The sequence below is a fragment of the Megalops cyprinoides genome, chromosome 7 (assembly GCF_013368585.1).
Source record: "Megalops cyprinoides isolate fMegCyp1 chromosome 7, fMegCyp1.pri, whole genome shotgun sequence".
NCBI lineage: Eukaryota > Metazoa > Chordata > Actinopteri > Elopiformes > Megalopidae > Megalops > Megalops cyprinoides.
Window position 1 is genome coordinate 30676101 of NC_050589.1, and position 18232 is coordinate 30694332.

At 41.7% G+C, this 18232-nt stretch overlaps 1 protein-coding gene across 3 annotated transcripts; it reads left to right on the forward strand.

Moving 5' to 3' along the window:
• The first annotated feature begins 428 nt into the window (after positions 1 to 428).
• bcas1 (brain enriched myelin associated protein 1) lies at positions 429 to 17873 on the forward strand. Of its 3 annotated transcripts, none has more exons than XM_036532448.1 (14): positions 429 to 553; positions 851 to 903; positions 2732 to 2807; positions 4753 to 5216; positions 10044 to 10229; positions 11733 to 11792; positions 12501 to 12656; positions 12945 to 12977; positions 13642 to 13869; positions 14205 to 14264; positions 14950 to 15060; positions 15203 to 15283; positions 15942 to 16184; positions 16802 to 17873. In XM_036532448.1, the coding sequence occupies exons 2-14, from the start codon at positions 874 to 876 to the stop codon at positions 16877 to 16879; spliced, it is 1806 nt and encodes a 601-aa protein (XP_036388341.1). In that variant the 5' UTR covers positions 429 to 553; positions 851 to 873; the 3' UTR covers positions 16880 to 17873. The 3 variants fall into 3 exon arrangements, with proteins under 3 accessions (XP_036388341.1, XP_036388342.1, XP_036388343.1); XM_036532449.1 differs by lacking the exon at positions 15203 to 15283 and adding an exon at positions 15602 to 15658; XM_036532450.1 differs by lacking the exon at positions 15203 to 15283.
• Positions 17874 to 18232: the final 359 nt, after the last annotated feature.

Sequence of the window (18232 nt, forward strand, 5' to 3'; positions counted from 1 at the left end):
ATGCTGAGCAAACATATCATGTTTTGAATGATTTACCAGACCTGAGAATATCCTCCCCTGACATCCTGGTCTGCAAACACACCCAAGGCAACCACTGCGTCACCTCCTGGAGGTGCTCAAGTCACCAAAACCCAGAGATGGCATCACTGTTTGTTTTTTTTGTTGTCAGTGTGCTTGTAATCTTGTTTTTTTTTTTTGAGAGAGAGAGAGAGAGTTTTTTTCTTGCTCAAGAATAGAAGAGATTACCGTGACAAGATCAAAGGAGAGCCTGAACAAGTGAAACTGCTTGCAGCACACTTCCGTAGTCGGGAGTTTTGGATCAAAGTGATAGCTCCTTGATAAACCCAGAGCTCCACCCCTGTTCTCTAAGAAGAGATATATACATATACACACAGTTCAACAGGTTGCTCATTTAGTCAGTTGAGCTGCTAAGGCTACTACTGCTGGAAGCTGGAATATTGTTCACGGATCCAGCGCTCAGATTATATCTTTTCCAACAAAGCAGGTCTTTGCGTCTCAGTCAAGAAGAGGCACTTGCAGAAGGAAAGATAAGGTACTGTATCGATGTGTGGCATGTAATGCTCAAATATATTCTTGTATCTTTGTGTGTGTCTGGGGGGGGGGGGGGGGGGGGTGTTAAAAGCACTGGTGTGAGTATGTTGCTAACTTTTCTTTACATGATCTAAGGACATTTGAATGACTCCTGAAAAGTAATGTGCCCTCAGATCAAGCGAAGAAAAATTTAGTAATATACTGCTCAATAAAGCCATCTTTTGGCATAGTCCAGTCAGTGAGAGAACAGAGAGAGAACCATCTTTGAACTGAATTTGTGTATCCTTTGTTACTGCAGATTCATCCAGAGCGTCAATAAAGATGGGAAATAAGGCATCTCATGAAATTCAGGTATGAGTCCTGTGTGCTACTGCTCTGATTCCTGTCTTTGTTGAGTGAAAACTAAAGCAGCTGTGTAGTAAGTGGGTGCATTATGACCTGAAACAAAAGTTATGCACCTGTTCACACAGTATCATAGGGCTTGAATAGTGTTATGCTTACATTCACTAGTCTGGGAGTGTTGTTAGCCTGCGCTGACACTGTTGCTCATTCAACTTGAATGCATGCCCTTCTATTCTTTTGTGCTGGGAGTCACTCTGGATGAGAGCATCTGCTAAGTGCACGGGATGTAATGTAATCTGATGACTGTTCATACCTACAGTTGTGCAATTAGAGATTTACATTTACATTTACACTTACATTTGAATTTATTAATTTGGGAGATGCTCTAACCCAGAGTGACATACAAGAAGAGCATTGAAAGGGTTAGGCAATTAGCTGCATAGATGCTGAATCATTACTGCCATCCTTGAAATATGTAGTGCTATTGTGAGAAAAATTGCTGCAATGGGAGTAATATATATATAGGTGTACAGCGTAAAAAATCTGATAATGTGGCAACAATTATCATTTATGTATGTTGAGGGCTTTGCATTGTATACAGCCAGCACAACTTTTGTTTTGCCAAAATACATACAATCCGGTCCATCTGATGTTAACTGTTTTGACCTGTGCACAGGAATTCCATACATCACTTCTCACAAAACATGACTCTGTGTAGCAGTAGCCTGTGTTTCCGTCTTATAGGTTTCTAATTTGAGCATGTCTAGGAACATTCAGTGCTCAAAAAAATCAATACTTTTCAATAACCAGTGTACCTGAAGACAGCACTTGGTTTGATAATGTAATTCTTAAGATGCTGCTGGGTTTTTGCATTGCCTAAAATATATGTAGGCCTTCGCAAAATATATATTTAATGTGAAGGAGGACATTGTAAAGTGTCTTATCTCCAACAAAATCTAATATTTCCAAGTATCTGGCTGTTGGTTCCTTTAAAATGGCAAGACCTCTGTGTTATGTATTGCAAGTGAAACTCCTGAGGGTTTTGACTTAATTGAATATTACCTGTTTTAATGCATTCTGATGAAGATTTATGACAACTGCATTTGGGAAATATGTTTGTAGAGGGTTGCAGGACACCTCATAATAAATTTGAATTTTTTACTGTTATTTGTCATAGGTGCATAGTTAGTATAAGGCAATATATCACACGTGGAGAAAAGACAAGCTCTTGGTCTAAAGCACTTGTTCTAAAACATTGTTATAAGATTTGTTAAATTCATTATTAGCCCTGTCAAAAGTCAGAAATTTGAATTTGTCTCCATGTTTCGTGTGATGCCACCCACATTCACACTAGTGACAGACATGCCCATCTGTCATTAGATTTAAATTGTGAAGCTTTTTCAGGTTCTCCGAATGGTCCAAAGTACTACATCCCGCATTCTCCACTTGTATCTTTCCAGGAGACGCTGGACTTTTATTAGCAGTGTAGACTGAATAAAGCATTTTGCTCCTGCCTGCTCAGAGCCTGTGTAATCATGTGACATCTTACACTAAGTGTGTGTACTTAGCAAATGGTCTGCACAAAGATAACAGTCACAAACCAGCCATAAAATAACCTCTGCGACCAAACTCACAGATATCGAGTCAAAGATTAGTGTGCAGTACATGGAAAAACTGTGGTTCCCACAAGTAAGAAATTGCACAGAGACAACCCATAGTATGTTACCATGATTGGTTTCTTAGTGACAAAGAGGCAAGCTGGTCAATTATTAATGCTCTGCACTGTACTTAAATAAGTACCCTATGTCTGTAATGCTAACAGGATTGTCTGTTGTAGGGGGAGCATGTCCAAGCAAAGTTGCAGAACGGAGAACCCAATGGACATGCTTTGAGCATCTCATCTGAAGACACAGGTGAAGTTGGTATGCGCACAAAGCAAAACACGTTCAAGGAGTTGAATGGTAGCTTATTAGCAGTGCTTATTTACAAAAGGAGGGGAATGATAGGTCTTGTTTGAAACAAACTCTGCTATCAGTACAAACCCTACTGTACTGGTGTTATAGACATTCGTCTTGAAATTCTGATCTAACAACAAAGAACAATTCCATTGTATTTGTCATGATCAGGTCAGTAGTATCAGCCTATCTAAACATCCCAAACTTTACTAGCAGAACCATTCATAACTGCCTCTAGAAATGGCGTCTCAAGAAAGGGATGGGTGTGTGAAGAAATTCAATAAAATGGTGCAAAACAAATGTAATCTTTGGCTATTTAAAATTTGACCAGGTGAGTACAAGGTGCAATCACACTCTATGTATGATTCAAATATTTATATTTTATGATAATTTTATGATTGTTTTATTACAGAATTTATTTGTATATAATAAACATCTCAGGTGATTTGCTATGTCTAATGTCTTGATCAAATGGGTGTAGTATGTTTTCTAGGGCTATTTGGTGGCTCACTGTATAAACTTTGGGTGTAGCCTTTCACATAGAGGAATTGCTGATTGATTAGTCCTTATGCAAATATTGCCACTGGAGACATTTAGTCCTGTGTCAAGATGTGCAGAGGATTTTGCCAAAGGGTGATATTGTCAGAGTGACGGTGTGACCATGTGGAAACTCAGTGTCATGGTTTGCAGACTTGTCAGAATGCTATGATCTGTCATTAGCACATGGGTGTTCTCTGCTTGTGGAGGCCCACAACTGCAAACAGCCCAATAGGTTTTGAAAACCCCATGCCATTTTGAGTTAGCGCTTTAAAAGAATACTTGTGTGTCTGCCAGGACCTGATGGGAACTCCTTGGGTAAAGTAATAGTGCCTGCTCCCTGCTCAAGACTTTTTTCCTCAAGGGTGTGGCCTTTCCATTCTTATGCTGCGTGATTCCTCCTCAAAACTTTCTCTTTGGGTGTTGCTTTTTTATACAGAGCATGGGAGTGGCAAGTAGAGAAGGGATATTTTATAAGGGCAGTATAAATAGTGATAGCTGTAAGAAATCCAAACAGACAAGTTGCTTTGGAACATGACAGCCAATTTACAGTGATAGTCAAGTAACATCTGTGCAGGCAAGGGGACTTTTTTGCCAGTTTTCAGATTATACAGATGTTATGCTTCTGAAAATGCCCTTACCTTAACTTTGTATATTTGTGATGCCTTCACCTTCTTATTTGTATTAAACCTGTTTTCCTATTTGCAAATCATCTCATGGCATGCCCTCAGGCTTAACTAAATGACAGGGGTCCTTGTAAGAGTTATCAGCAACAACAAAATGCTTTTGCATTGCCGAGATGGCAGAGAGCTTCACAGTCTGCATTGACCCAGTCCCTTGCAAACTCTCCGTGCATTGTATAAGGATGAAATATTAGCTTGGTCTGTGGTTTACTGTATCAGTCATGCAGGGTTGAAACATCTCCTCCCAGTCAGCAAATAATACAAAGGAGCCATTGTTGTGAGTGATGCTGTGTTTGTTCAGAACTAACTCTTACAATGTTAATTGTGTGTTGGGAAGGGATGTCCATTTCAGCCTTTTCAGTCTGAGTGAACCTGCCCTTTCTTTTTGTTTTTAGTTAAGGTGTAAATCAGTGTAGAATCTTAACCATTCACCTGGTAATGTTTTCTATCAGTAGCCAGACAGAGGCTACCCATGAGATGAACATTGATTTACATTACATTCATTTAGCAGACACTTTTACCCAGAGTGACTGGACAGCCATCAGTTGCCAAAGAATGACCTTTTTGCCAAGCCAAGCACATTGTCCAGTCACTACAGTATGGTTTACAGTTATCACTCCAGCACGGGGATTGCTTTGCTGTTTCCTGTCACATTGCATAATTGACCCCCCTCTCTCTTGCAGTTGCCTGTGATGCAGCTGTACAGCAAAACAGTGAGGTCCCCTCATCCCTCCTCACAAAGGGGACAAGCCCCCCACCAGGGGAGGATGTTGACAGCGGTAGGAACCAAGGCAAGGGATCCTCGCCTGTTGTCTTGCTCAAAGTCTCCACAACAGTACCACCCAGTACTGACGTCCCTGCAGATCCATCACTCCAGTCTGTCAGCATCAACATCTCCACCAAGGAGACCACCTCCCAGAGCGTTAACCCTGAACAGGACACACCCGCTGTCCCTGTCCCAGCCTCCAATGAGGAGGAGCCCAAGGAAAAAGCACCGAAGAAGACCAATTTATTTGACAAACTTTTAAAGAAGAAAAACAAGGACAAGACTCAGGAGGAAGCAACTGTGGCAGAGTGTGATGGTTCAGCTGAAGTTCAGGAGCCCGCTGTAGAGGCCCCAGTGATTGTAAGCAATGGCCTCCATTCTGTAAGTATCCCAAGAACAATGCAGTGAACCATTCAGTTCCAATTTCCAAAATGGTTTTTAGAGATTTAGTCAAAGTCAAAGTCAACTTTATTGTCAATTCTCCAATATGCACAGGACATACGGAGGATTGAAATTGCGTTTCTCTCAGGCCCACGGTGACAATACAACAGTTCGACATAACACAATGACACTGAGAGAATTTTCACAGAAAACAAGCTACAAATATTTACAGCAAGGGCATCCAGGCACATGGTAGGTTTATAAATATAGAAAAATAAATATAAATACAGATACAGATTCCACAGGAATATAAATACAGATTCCACAGGAATTTATGTAAGAACATTGAGTTTGCTGTTGCCCTATTGCTGCATACCTGCACATTCAACATAAATGAGTTAAGCATGAAAACACAAGGAAAAACTACTACTATGTTGATTATAATAAACAAAGAAGGGAAAAACAACAAAACACTTACCTCTAGATTCAAATGAACCTGCCAAGTGCAGGTGTGATGTTTTTTTTTTTTATTTAAAAAAAGAATAATCTTCTGTCATGTGACAACAAACTGAGATTTTTGACATGCCTTGGCAGTTTTAAGAGAATCCAGCATTAACTGTTTTTAGTATTTTGATGATTTATTTTATTGAATATTTTAATGTTTATTTATATTTCATATTTACAATATATTCATAATATATATTTATAATATTTTAATGTTTATCAATCAACACATCAAAAGTGTTCCAGTGTTTTCCTAGGTTCTGTCCATTCTGGCCTTAACTAAATTGCTCATTCTTGTTAAAAAAGGAGACAAGCTCTACGCTTGGGAAGGAGGCAGATTTTGTTGGAGATGATCTCAACAAGCTAATGGAAGAGGTCATTTCTTTGCAAACTGTTGAGTTTGAGTCACTAATTTGCGGATTACCTGAAGACCCTGCATTACAACTGGCCTGCCCTGATGGGTCCACAGAGATGACAACCACCATTAAACTGGAAGCCAGTCCCTTATGTGAGGAAACCACACCTGGTGAAATTGATGTCTCATCATCACGGATTGTGAACGAGGAGTTCTGTGCTGAAAGCCTAAGCCCTAGCACTGAAGATGGGAAAGTGTTGAACATGCATCTGAGCTTGCCTCAGTAGAAGGGTCAGAAGCCTTGCTATCAATTACCAGTGCAGATATTCCAGAAACATCAATTGAAGAGCCAGCCAATGGTGAGGTAGTCACAGAGAATCTACCTGTTAACCCTTTGGACAGTGTAGTTCTTACCTTGGAGAATAATATGCAGAGGGATCAGAATGAACTTGAACCCCTAGCGCAAGAAGAAGAGCCTGAAGCTTCAACACCAGAACAAATTAGTGCTGAGGTATCCTCTGATGATCAGACTGTTTCCCCTGCAAATGGGGTGATTCTTACTTCTGAAGATGGTGTGCACAATGATCAGAATGAAACTAACCTCCCAATGCCAGAAGCAGAAACTGAAGCCTTGGAGATGACCACTCAACTGGAAGTATCCAGGAGTGAAATCTCTGAAGCGTCCTTTTCAGAGCCTGGTGAGATCTGAGGACAGAATCTACAGATCAGTGGATGAAGTGGATGGTCCAAAGCCAGAAACTGAGCCACAGTCCCTGCCAGCCGACCCAAAAGAGGAATCAAATGCCACTGAAGCCCTTGAAATAATTACATCTCAGCCTGCCAGTGTAGAGGTGTCCACCGTGGAGGAAACTGATTTCTGCCAGACAGAGACGAGCACCACGACTTTAGATGAATGTGAAGTTGAGAAGTCTGAAAGCAAGACAGACCTACCAGAGGCAGAGTCTGATTCCTCGCCATCAGATTCAACTGTGGAGTCAGATAGCACTGAAGAATCTCAAATGACATCTTCTGTCATCAGTGAAATGACTACACCTCAGCCTGCAAGTGTAGAGGTGTGTGCTTTTGAGGAAAATGGTTTCGTCCAGACTGAGACAAGCCCCATGACTGTAGATGAATGTGAAATTGAAAAGTCTGAAAGCAACACAGATCCACCAGAAGCAGAGTCCAGAAGGATTCCTACCTCTGAAGATGATACGCCGAGGGATCAGAGTGACACAAAGCTCCCAAAAGAAGAGATTGAAGCTTTGCAGATGGTTGTACAGATGGAGTCATCTGTGACTGAAATCTCAGAAGCTTCTTCATCAGACCTTGCCAAGTGTTTGTTGAGGATAAAATCCTCATATCTGAAGCTGAATCAGAAGGTTTAACGCCTCCAGTAACAGTGCCTGATTCCATGCCATCTGACTCTGGTGTGGATTCAGATAGCACTGAAGAATCTGAATCTACAGAATCTCCCTTCAGTGCTGAGGACTCTACAGCAGCCGGTATTAGCTTACCAAAGGAGGACTTGAACACCATCGCCAGGGATGAAGTAGACAATGCTGTTTTCCAAATGTCAGAGGAAGTGGTACTTGAAGGTGCTCTCTCCACTGAAATCATCTTGCAATGAAATCCTTGAAGCTGCTGTAATGTGTTGAAGCATGTGCACGCATTAATGATCATCACCAGCTTTGTCAGTTGGCTTTGTGTGGATGTTTTTTTTTTACATTCATTTTGTAATTGCCTGACCATCTGAACAAAATAGATTTTTAAGGGTCAAGGATAACCATCCTGGTGTGATCTTTGAAACTATGGAGGGGAACAAAATGTCGACAGTAACAGAAATGGGAGGTAACCAGTTGCTGTGTGTAGCTTCAAAAGAGGAATCTTTGGAACAAAATGATCATTAATCTGCATGATGCATACTTTGCTTGCCCCCGCCTCCCTATTAGTCTCCATCTGTCTCATAAAACTGATGCCTGATTTTAGAAGGTAGTTGTAAATGTATTGTTTTTGGACAGGTGAGAGCATGCTAGTAAGGAGAATGTCTTATGTTGTATTGTATTAAACAGGCTTTCAGGTGTTACTTGAACAGTGTTAAACAGAATTTCAAGTGTCACTCCAAATGTGAGAACCTGATAATGTGAAATTACCAGTCCATTATGTCTCCTAAAAGATACATAATTATTTATTTGTAATTCATAATGTGATGTGAATCATGACAAGCAGCCAAGAAATATGCAATAAATTCTCATTTTGGACAAATTGGTTTGGTACACTCTCTTGCATTTTAAACAATCTTTGCCAAAGGGAAGAAATGTAGTGCCAAGGTCAAGAAGCCAAGGGGTTCAAATCTTAGATGGTGCACTGCTGTTGTTCTCCTGAGGAAGATATTTAACTGAGATAGCATCTCCCAGTATCCAGCTATATCAATGTATAATACTTAAAATATATAAGGTATTTAAATTGGATAAATAGTCATAATTTAAAAATATAAAATATGTGTCTAACTATGACTGATATTTGATGTCACTTCTCAAAAAAGGGAAAAGAAAGGAAAATCTGGAAGTTTTGGGTAACTTTCACCAAGCGATAAATTAACAGATAGCGTTAAAGCAAACTAAACAAGAAAGAAAGGCTGACAGATACATTAGATTATTCCTTGTCAGTTAATTTTTCTTTAGCATTTATTGTTGTGCGCACAAACTCCTGAAAGATAGATGTTTTGTTTCCATTAGCACAGAGTTTCACAGAATATAGCACTGTAGCTTTTGAAACCTTTCATCTTTTTATACAATCATCTTCACTTTTAATACAAACGCAAAGGGAGATGAACATGGTTAAACATGCACGTAAAGGGTCTGTCTAATTTCACAGGGAGACTTAGACTGTGTTTTGGTTCATAACATGAGCAGTGGAGACCTTTTGCCTGAAATTAAATGCATTTATGGTAATGCTGCTCTCTGCGAGCTTGGGTGAAGAAAACAAGTCACCAGAAGAAGCAGACAGAGCCCTGTTTGTGCCTGAAAGACTATGGTAGAAAGAGTGGTAGAATAATGGTGTGCTTATGGATTATCTGACAGTGTGGGCAAACACAGTTAAAACTCTTGTTTGTGGAGATAGACAGTTATTATAACTTAATGCCTGAGAAAACTTTACTCAATGACTGCTGCAAAATCCACACAGCTGCCAATAGTGTACTGAGACGTTTAACTGCTATAAAAAGTCCATTCCCACGTTGCCAAGAATGTCAGGCTGAATTGTTCACTTATTAAAAAAACAGTGATGAACAAGAGACAGAGGAAGAGTACAAAGATTATGAAAGGCAAGGTTTGTCGCTTTTAGTTAATCTCCATTCCAAATTACAATCACGCATCTGATATTCTACAAAATGCCAACAAAAAGAGTTTGCTCTAACATTGGTATGGAAGATTTTACCTTGCTCTGAACTGAGGGATATTAGTCTCAGCTAATCTCTGTTGATGGCCAACAGCTTGTGTTTTTGAATTTGGTATATTCATGAAATGTTTCAATAGTAATACCATAGTAATACCTGTCTGTCTGAATGTGTGCACTGTAGTGACCTCATCACTTGAACCTGGTATCCCATTTGGCATCATCTTAAAGCACCTCTGTGTATGTTTTGTTAATCGATCCAAAGGCGTTTATGAAGTCAGGTGACCACATTAAAACTCGATTGCCTGACCGTTTTTGAGTGTCCTGACATTGCTCAAACCCCAGGGAGCACATAGGCTGCAAGACCAGAACATTACTGAATACCAATGGAGCAGGGAAAAAGCTGCGGATTAATAAAAGAGTGATTGTTGATGCTGCCCCGAGTGGGCAGTGGCATGGCTGGAATATTTGTGCTCCCATTTCAATGCCACGATTAACAAGTGAAGGGATTGCGCATCAGCTGCTCAGCTCCAATACGTCCCCGACGCACGGTTCTTTGGGTTTGTCTATAGGAGCCTGGAGACGCAGGGGAGAGCACCGCCGCGGCGAAGGAGGTTCCAGAAGGTCCGTCTCCGAACGGTGGCCCCGCGGGAAGCGAAACCCTCGACGCTGACAGCGAAAGCGCCCACCCGGAGGACACCGCACAGGGGGAGAGCCTCGTGGAAGAGAGTCCAGTGATGAACTTTTTCAAAACACTCGTAAGTTTCGTTCGCGTGGATGTTCTTGCGTTGCTTGGTTGTCGACCCAAAGGTGGTATTGCCAGCATTTGAGATGGAGCAAATTCCTCGCAGTTGCATGGTTGACAATGATCTAAGATGTATTTTTCAAAACCTTCTGACATTCACCCTGTTTAAAAATATACTCTGTGACAATATCAAAAAACTAAGAAAAAAACTTAAAAATCAGTTATAGTAGTTTAGAGTGGTTGTTATAATGATTCAGATCCAGTCAGCAGAGAATTACTATTTGCATTTTGTTGGTGGGGGTTATTGATACATGCTCCAGATGCTTTTATAATTAATATGGGAGGCTTACTTACATATTAATATTTATATTTCTATATTTAATAAATATTTATGAAACAATCTAAAATCTATGTTAGTAAAATAATCAATAACCCATACTCATTAGCAAAGTCTACTTTGCCTATACATTAAAGGAACAATAATGTCTTAAGAAGTAGGTCTACCTCACAGCTGACCTAAAAAAAATAGTTGTATTTTTGCTGCTGTTGTCATTTGTTTGCAGCCAGCTGTGGGTCAGATATTCAGCAGAGTGGAGACAGAAGATGATTAATCCAGAGTGCAGTGAGCCAGGGCTGATGTCATTGTGTTGAGACTGTATAGTGCTGTCAGCGATCGCTCTCATTGTGTGCGTGAATACGTGCGGCACAGAGGACCGAGGGCCTGCAGGGAGGCAGGGGGGGTGGGGGGCGGACAGCGAGGGCGTCCCGCGGAAATTTATTCAACAGCGGGCGCGGGCCTAGAGCCCTCACAAGAGATACTTTCTCTCTGCCTTTACGCGAGAACACATTTGCCCTGCGTCTTACAGCGCAGCTGTTTGAGGAGTCCGCTGGACCCCTCTCTGAGGGGCTCAGATAGGCCTGTGCCTGGGCCCGGTCTCGGAAGATGTCAGCACATGGCAGGCCTTTTTACGAGGCCTGATGTATGAGGTCACAAGGGAGGCCTGTGAGATGGCAGTCTGAGATGTGGCGAGAAGGAGGAAGGGCTGGCCTACGCCGTCTCCAGAGCACAAAGACGGGAGCACAATAGGGAGCATGTATGTGGTGCGCCAGGGGCTCTTTGTGTGCTGGTGTGTGTGTGAGAGAGAGAGTGTGTGTGTGCGTGAGGCAGTATGCAGATTCCTATCTTCACAACGCGTAACCCTGCCACGTTCATCAGGGAGGCTATAAAAGTAGACCGGCACTCGATATTTAGCTTATTCTACCTCCACAATAAACATAATAATGAGATCTCCCTATATCTCCCTCACTACACGTTCCTCAGGGTTTTTGAGCATTTGGCAAAACCTTTTCTTTAAAACCGATCTGGAAACCACTAGTCCAAATAGTGAAATGTTATAGGCTGGTATGGATCACAAACTGTGAGAGTGATGTGTCCTCTAGCTTCTGGACCGAGTATTGTGCTGAGGTGATAAACTCTGTAGATATGCATGTCTTCTGTCCCATTTTCCTGGCATAGGTGACCCCAAGTAAAACTCCCAAAGAAGAGGGGGCACCCCCTGCTGTCTCCACTGAAGAGGTAAATCACCCCAACTGATGTGGTACTATCCATTAACAAGAAAAAGCAAAACAAAAAACTCCGGCTGGCTAAATCTGGCAGTTGTCTATGTCACTTTCAGATTCTGGAGGTGATCTTGAATATCATGGGAGAAGGCTTTTTTTTTTATTAAACTCTTTGTTTTCAATTTTTCCATATCACTTTAGCTCTGAACGCAAATGATTTTCATGCATGGCCTTCGACAGTTTGTGTGTGTGGACTTCTGTATTTACGCGCGTTTATGTGTGTGTGGTGCTATGGTCTAATCAAACAGCCTTTCATTCTCATGACATCTTTCCTGCTCACCGTACTGCCGTGATGCAAACACTGCCCATTGTTTCATACCAATCACCTTCCATGAGGAGCACAGTCATGCATGACTTATCAGGAATCACAGCAAAAACAGCAAAATGACTGGCATGTTTCACTTCTTGTGGTTTTGGCTGCTTCGGAAATGGTTAACAGAGGGGAGGTTTTGCACATCCGTGTTGCTCTTGAGTACACTGTCCTGTTTGTCCCTCTCACACGTCTTGTTTGGAATGAGCAATGCGCCATATGGCTGTCGCGGCGGCTCTTTCCTGTTTTCAGGGCCTGGCATGTGATCCAAAGTGGCAGAGAACCAAAGCAGAGGGACTAAGAGAAGGTCTTGCTATCGTGGTATATCCGGTCTCCGTTATCCCTCTGTCGCAGGTGAAGGGCGGCGGGGAACCAGAGGGTACGGCCAAAGCGGAGACCAGCGCGGCTGCTGTGGCGACCGCTCCGGCACCACCAGAACCACCCAAAGAGCCGCGACCTGCTGTGAAAATCTCAGTGGCTAGTCCGTTCAGCAAGCTCTTCAAGGGGAAGGTACTTACTATGTGCAAAGTTACAACACCAAACATAAGAGATCTTTTGCTGTTAGCAGGTTGCTGTTGCAGCTTTGTCACAAGGGGGCAGTGTTCATAGTCCAGGCTCATAATCTTAACAGAACTATTGTATCTGCCACCAGTATATCATTGATGTTTAACATGGACATATATTTAAAAATGAAAACACGTTTAATGTGTATGTATATGTTACTGTCATAAATAGGTGATGTTGACCATTGTGTCATATGTTGTTGTTCATGTTTCTTTTTAAATAATTCTCATGCAGTCTTCAAAGGAAGTCCAACCAGCTACAACAACTGTAAGTATGTAGTTTTTCTAAATTAATTTTTAGACAGTTTCAGAGACAACTTTCAACTTTCAGTTCAACTTTCAGTCTGTTTGTAATGGGCCTTGCATAGCTGGGTGGGTTAATGCAGGAGCTCAAACTGCGGGATATTTAGAGAGATAGCATTATCCAGACTAAAGACCCAGGTGCCTGGTTAAGGGAACTTATGGTACTTTTCAGACTTTTGTTATGAATATGAGAGGTGATGTCATTTTTTGTAGCAGACTCAAGCAGAATCAAGCAGTATGTGAACAAACAGTGAACACTTCTAATACAGTCTGCTTTATACGTCTATCACAAGATGTACTGAAAACCATGTTAGAAAAACTTGTCCATTCCAAATGTTTTTTATTTGATATTTGATTGAAATATAAATATCTTTTTCATTTCCTGCATATTTATTTTTTGTAGTCTGTGAAGCATTGTGAGAAGGTACTGATACTGTATTTCGCTTTGGGTCTCTGTGTCAAAATCTTTAAGAACTGCTTCTCCAAAAGAACCGATATTTAGTTTCCTCCAACATTCACCGTGCCTGTTGAAGCAAATTCTCTATAGTTATTCCACTGTTTGACAAGGCATCAAGGTGATAGCAGTACATTTCCACCTGAAATGGCTGTACTTCACCTCCCTTGATCAGGTCACACAGGAAGTAGATGCGTCAGCAGCCGCCAAAGCCGCCAAGCCCCCTCCACCACCACCACCTCCAGAGCCGCCCAAACCAGATGCCAAAGGTGAAGTGGCTGCCAAGACTGTGAACAGCACCCAGAAAGAAGCGCCGAAAGAGGCACCAAAGGAGCCAGAGACCTCCACCAAGCAGAAATCCGCTAAAGGCAGTCCCTTCCTTAGTCTGTTCCGCCCAACAAAGGTAAGCCACCAGTAGGAGACACTGTCAACCGTTACAAAGAAAGTCCATGATGAAAAATTGACCGTTTTGGAGCTGTTGACTATGTTGTTTGTGTTAAGGTTGAAACAGAGGTGGTAGACTGCACTCTCACTCACACCAGAATGTGTGTGGCACTTTCCTTTTCAATGTTCAGGCTCTCTGGAGTGTTTTTGATGGACATGCAGTCTCTGTACCGGTCGGGGAGTTTTTATTCCACACCCAGTGTGCATGTTTACGTGATGAGTCAGACTGCCTCAGGTAAACATCAGGTTAACGTCGGATTAATGTCAGGTTAACATCCCTCTGGTTTCCTCCAGACAGAGGAGGTGGAGGAGGAGCCCCAGCCAGTTGAGGAGGAGGTACCCGAGATAGACAAGGTCTTGGTTTGATCTCCTCTCATACTCCACAGCTTTTTTCTTCTTTCTTATGGGCTGTGAGGGGGCCTTTCTGTCAGAAAATCAAATCCAGGGAAAACATCTGGATGGATGAACCAGACATTTACAAATGAGCCTCCTAAGGGCCATGGACTGAGCATTCTGTTGGTATTAAATGTATGTGTCTATATTTGTACTAGTTCTTTGGAAGTCTCATTGGATAAGAGCATCTGTTAAATGACAAAATGTAAATGTATTGTAAATGTATATACTTTCCCTTGGGGTTCATTTTCAAGTGTTTATTGACTTTTTCCAGAAAATGTGTTTAAAGTTTCCATTTACTGTAAGTGAAACAGTCCTTTTCTGGAAAACTGCTGAGAATTGTTTCCAAAAGCCTGTTCTCTAGGTGACCTTTTATCTTGTTTTTGATCGATCCATACAAAGACAATAAAGACTGTCAAGTCAGATCACTCCATTGGTAATTGGATTGGGTAATATGATGATACTGTACCTAAGCTAATGAAGCTTAAATTGTCTTTCTTTTTCCTTTGAAATATTTCTGGGATTCAGGTGGTGGTGGTTTTTTCTCCACACTGCATTACTCTCTGTCCCCAAATGCTGGTAATTATCCATAATGACAGTCAACAATCAGAATTTGGATATTTACTCTTGTTCTTTCATGTTAAAGGCGGGCGCTTCCAAGGAAAAGACCGCTGAGGTCCCAGCTGCACCAGACCAACCTTCAAAAACAGAGGAGAAGAAGTCAGGAAAGTCCATCATCTCCTTCTTTAAGCCCAAGGTAAGGACACCGCTTACTCTCTCTCTCCATCTCTTCTCCTCTGAGTGGGACAGAGGTGGGACTTGTGCCGTTGGCCCTTTGTGTTAGCCAGACTGAAAGCGGTGTGATGCATCAGATCGTAACAGAGTGATGTGAATTTGAGGTACTGCAACGCCTGCACGCCTCTGCTGTCCAGGCTGCTTCTGCAATTGGGAACAGCACCCAGGCCCGCCCCGGCGCACTGGTAAATGGGAAAAAAACACACCAGCCCCTCATTTATTAACATCACATTAATGGGCTCGGTTCCTGGTGGTACAGATTCGGACCAGGCTGCATTGCTACTGTTCTGTTCATCCATGATCGTTAATGTGTCACGGTTAACGCATCTGTCACTAAAAATAAAATAGGCCATACATTTACATGCAAACATCCCTAATTCACTGGGCCACTTTCTGTGCTATTTTCAGCTAAAGCAGTCACTAGGGGTCAGAAGATAATGTTCTTCATCTCCCATTCACTTTGTCTGTGCACCATACATAACCACTAACCCTTGTGAATTTAGTCTGTCCAAAAGGAAGAAAATCACACAAAGGCAGATGGAGAGGTTCCCGATTCAACAGTAAGTGATGGTTTTGACAGTAGTTGTAATTTTTGGCTCAGCATATCTACAGCCCACACAATCAACCATATTCTTTGGGCGTTGCTGAAAGGATCTGGATCTACGTGTTGTTTCATTAACATCATCTACGCCATCACCATTGCATGAATTTGACTTCATAAAGATCTGCTTTGAGTTCTGCTCTCATGTGGCCGAACTGAATGCATTTTAGTAATCTGTATGCCGTACGAGCTTCCCCAGGGGCTTTGTTTGAGACACCTTTTTTGTGCATCGTTCCCTCAAGAGCCCCGAAGCCAAAGCCAAGGAAAGCACATCGGCAGGTGCGGCCATTGCCGTGGATGCCAGCCAGAGCGTGCAGGCCAAGGTGGAGCCGAAGCCCAGCGCCGAGGCGGAGAAGAAGGTAGAGGTGGCCCCCGTGGACAACAGATCTGTCTCTGAGGCATCGCAGACTGGAGAAGACACCACAGTCAGCGTCGGCAAGAAACTGGAGAAAAGGAATTCCATCCATATGTTCTTTAAAAGCCTGGTAGGTCAAGGTTCCCTCTCCCGCATCCTAACTGCACCTCTGTTTATCAGTACAGGTACTGCAGAGAATCATGGACGCAAAGCAGTCATTCACTGACCACACAGCAAAATTGCTGGAGCAAAAGCATTTACTTGTTACTTGTAAGAGTTGTATCTTATCAAGCTCATAGATGACTACTGCTTTCAGTGTGTTTTAGTTTTTGAAATCAATGTATCAAATTCACAGTTTGAAAAATTATTTTCTTTTCCTGCTAGGGAAAATGTTCCTTCAGTCTCAAGTTCCTGATGATTTCATACATGTTTCTATGCTGATCCACTAGATGGCAGCAGCAGCTCGTTTGAGAGTAGAATAGTTTACCGCGTGTCAAACAAATTATATGCAGCGATTTTTGAAGAAGAGCAAACAAAACTGAAATGCATACCACAGAAGCTTTTACACTCTGAGTGAAATATATTACATTCAGTGTACATTAGCCTGTGCTAATGTTTTCAGGAAAAAATTATCACTTTCATATTTGCTTGAAACATTTCATCTGTAAGTGCATGGGAGCAGATATTAATATCCCAGTGTGCACTGCTGAACCTTTGAGGTAAACCCAGCCAAATGTTTATGCCCAGGGTCCAAAACGGCTGTCAGACACTGGAGTGCAAACCGACCCTGTGACCATAACCTACCCAGCTGAGAAGGCCAAATAACACCACCACATCATGAGCTTCGAGTGCCTACTGACTGTTCCAGGGAAAAACAACAAGACAGCAAATGGACTTTTATTTTGATATGGCTTTTCTTTTTTGCATCAGATAAAAGTATGGAAGGAATCTGGGAGACGGGCTTACCTACAGAGATAAAAGCAAGTGGTTCAGGACTGTTAGTGGGTGATCGGGGGGATGGAGAAAGGGGAGGAGCTGCCATGTAAAGGGTTAATTGGTAGGTTATGTCACCATAGAAGTTGAAGGCATTTTGTGATTAAAAGCGCATGATAGTAAACATGGTGAGAAGTAAGCCTGTGTAATGCCTGGAGGGGTATTCTTTTTCACATCAAGGGAATGAGGTGTCTTAAGCATAGCCTGTTCTTGTAAACAGAAATAATTCTAAACTCAAGTTCATCTTTACTTATTTGCTTTGTAGCCTAATACGTTAAGTTTTAATTTATCTGTTTTTCTCCCTTTGTGAAAGAAAGGTTTGCCTTTGAGCATTAAAACGATTTTGGAGATGCTTTCACCTATCCTTTTCAGTGAAACAAACACACGTGTTTATGCTGTACATATGAGGGAATTTTAAGTGATGAAGTCCTGAACACCCTGTCATGTAATTAATAGACGCTCTGGACCTTAAACCCATGCTCCTCAGCTTGAATGTGATCTGATGCCATAGAAATCCTACCTGCATGGAACCACAGTGAAAACAGTTGGGCCAGTATTGTGTAGGCAAACTGCCTGAGGCCTTTAGGCAATTTTACCCTCAGTGCAGTCCTTAACTGTGAGTAACGAATTTAAGCAAGCATACATCAAGCTGTCATACATTATGTTGTAAGGATGGCACTTACTGATACTAACCCCAAAGTATGGGCAAGAAATGACATAATCTAACAATTGCTCTCTATTTTGTTGTATATAATTTTACTCAAAGTTAAGGACTAGCTGCAGCTAGATATTAAATTACATCAGTGATGGTGGGTGAGTTGGAAACAGGGGAAGCCTGAACACTACCTTTAAATCTATCATTACTGTCAACCTGTTCCCCTTTATCCTCCTTGATTAACAATAAAACAAATAATTCACAGAATAATCGACACCAATTGTGTAATTAGAATAAATGATTATGCTCGCGAAACACCGCAGATTGTCTGTAGTTTGTGTGCTTGTGAAAGCTACAACGTGAGATTGTTTAATTAACAAGGATGGCATTTATCGATTTAAATTATGTTAAATGCTCATGACACATCACAGCTTTTGTAAACATTATTGTTCATTGCACTCAGCCTAACCTAAAAGTTTATTCTCAGTAATTTAAATCAATTTAATTAAATTTGGCTCCATTTTGTAATT

Coding starts and splice junctions, on each gene's coding strand:
- bcas1 (XM_036532448.1), top strand. CDS start 874: ATGGGAAATAAGGCATCTCATGAAATTCAG. Junction 11,793..12,500: donor CTGCTGTCTCCACTGAAGAG/GTAAATCACCCC, acceptor CCTCTGTCGCAG/GTGAAGGGCGGCGGGGAACC. Junction 16,185..16,801: donor ATATGTTCTTTAAAAGCCTG/GTAGGTCAAGGT, acceptor GTTTATGCCCAG/GGTCCAAAACGGCTGTCAGA.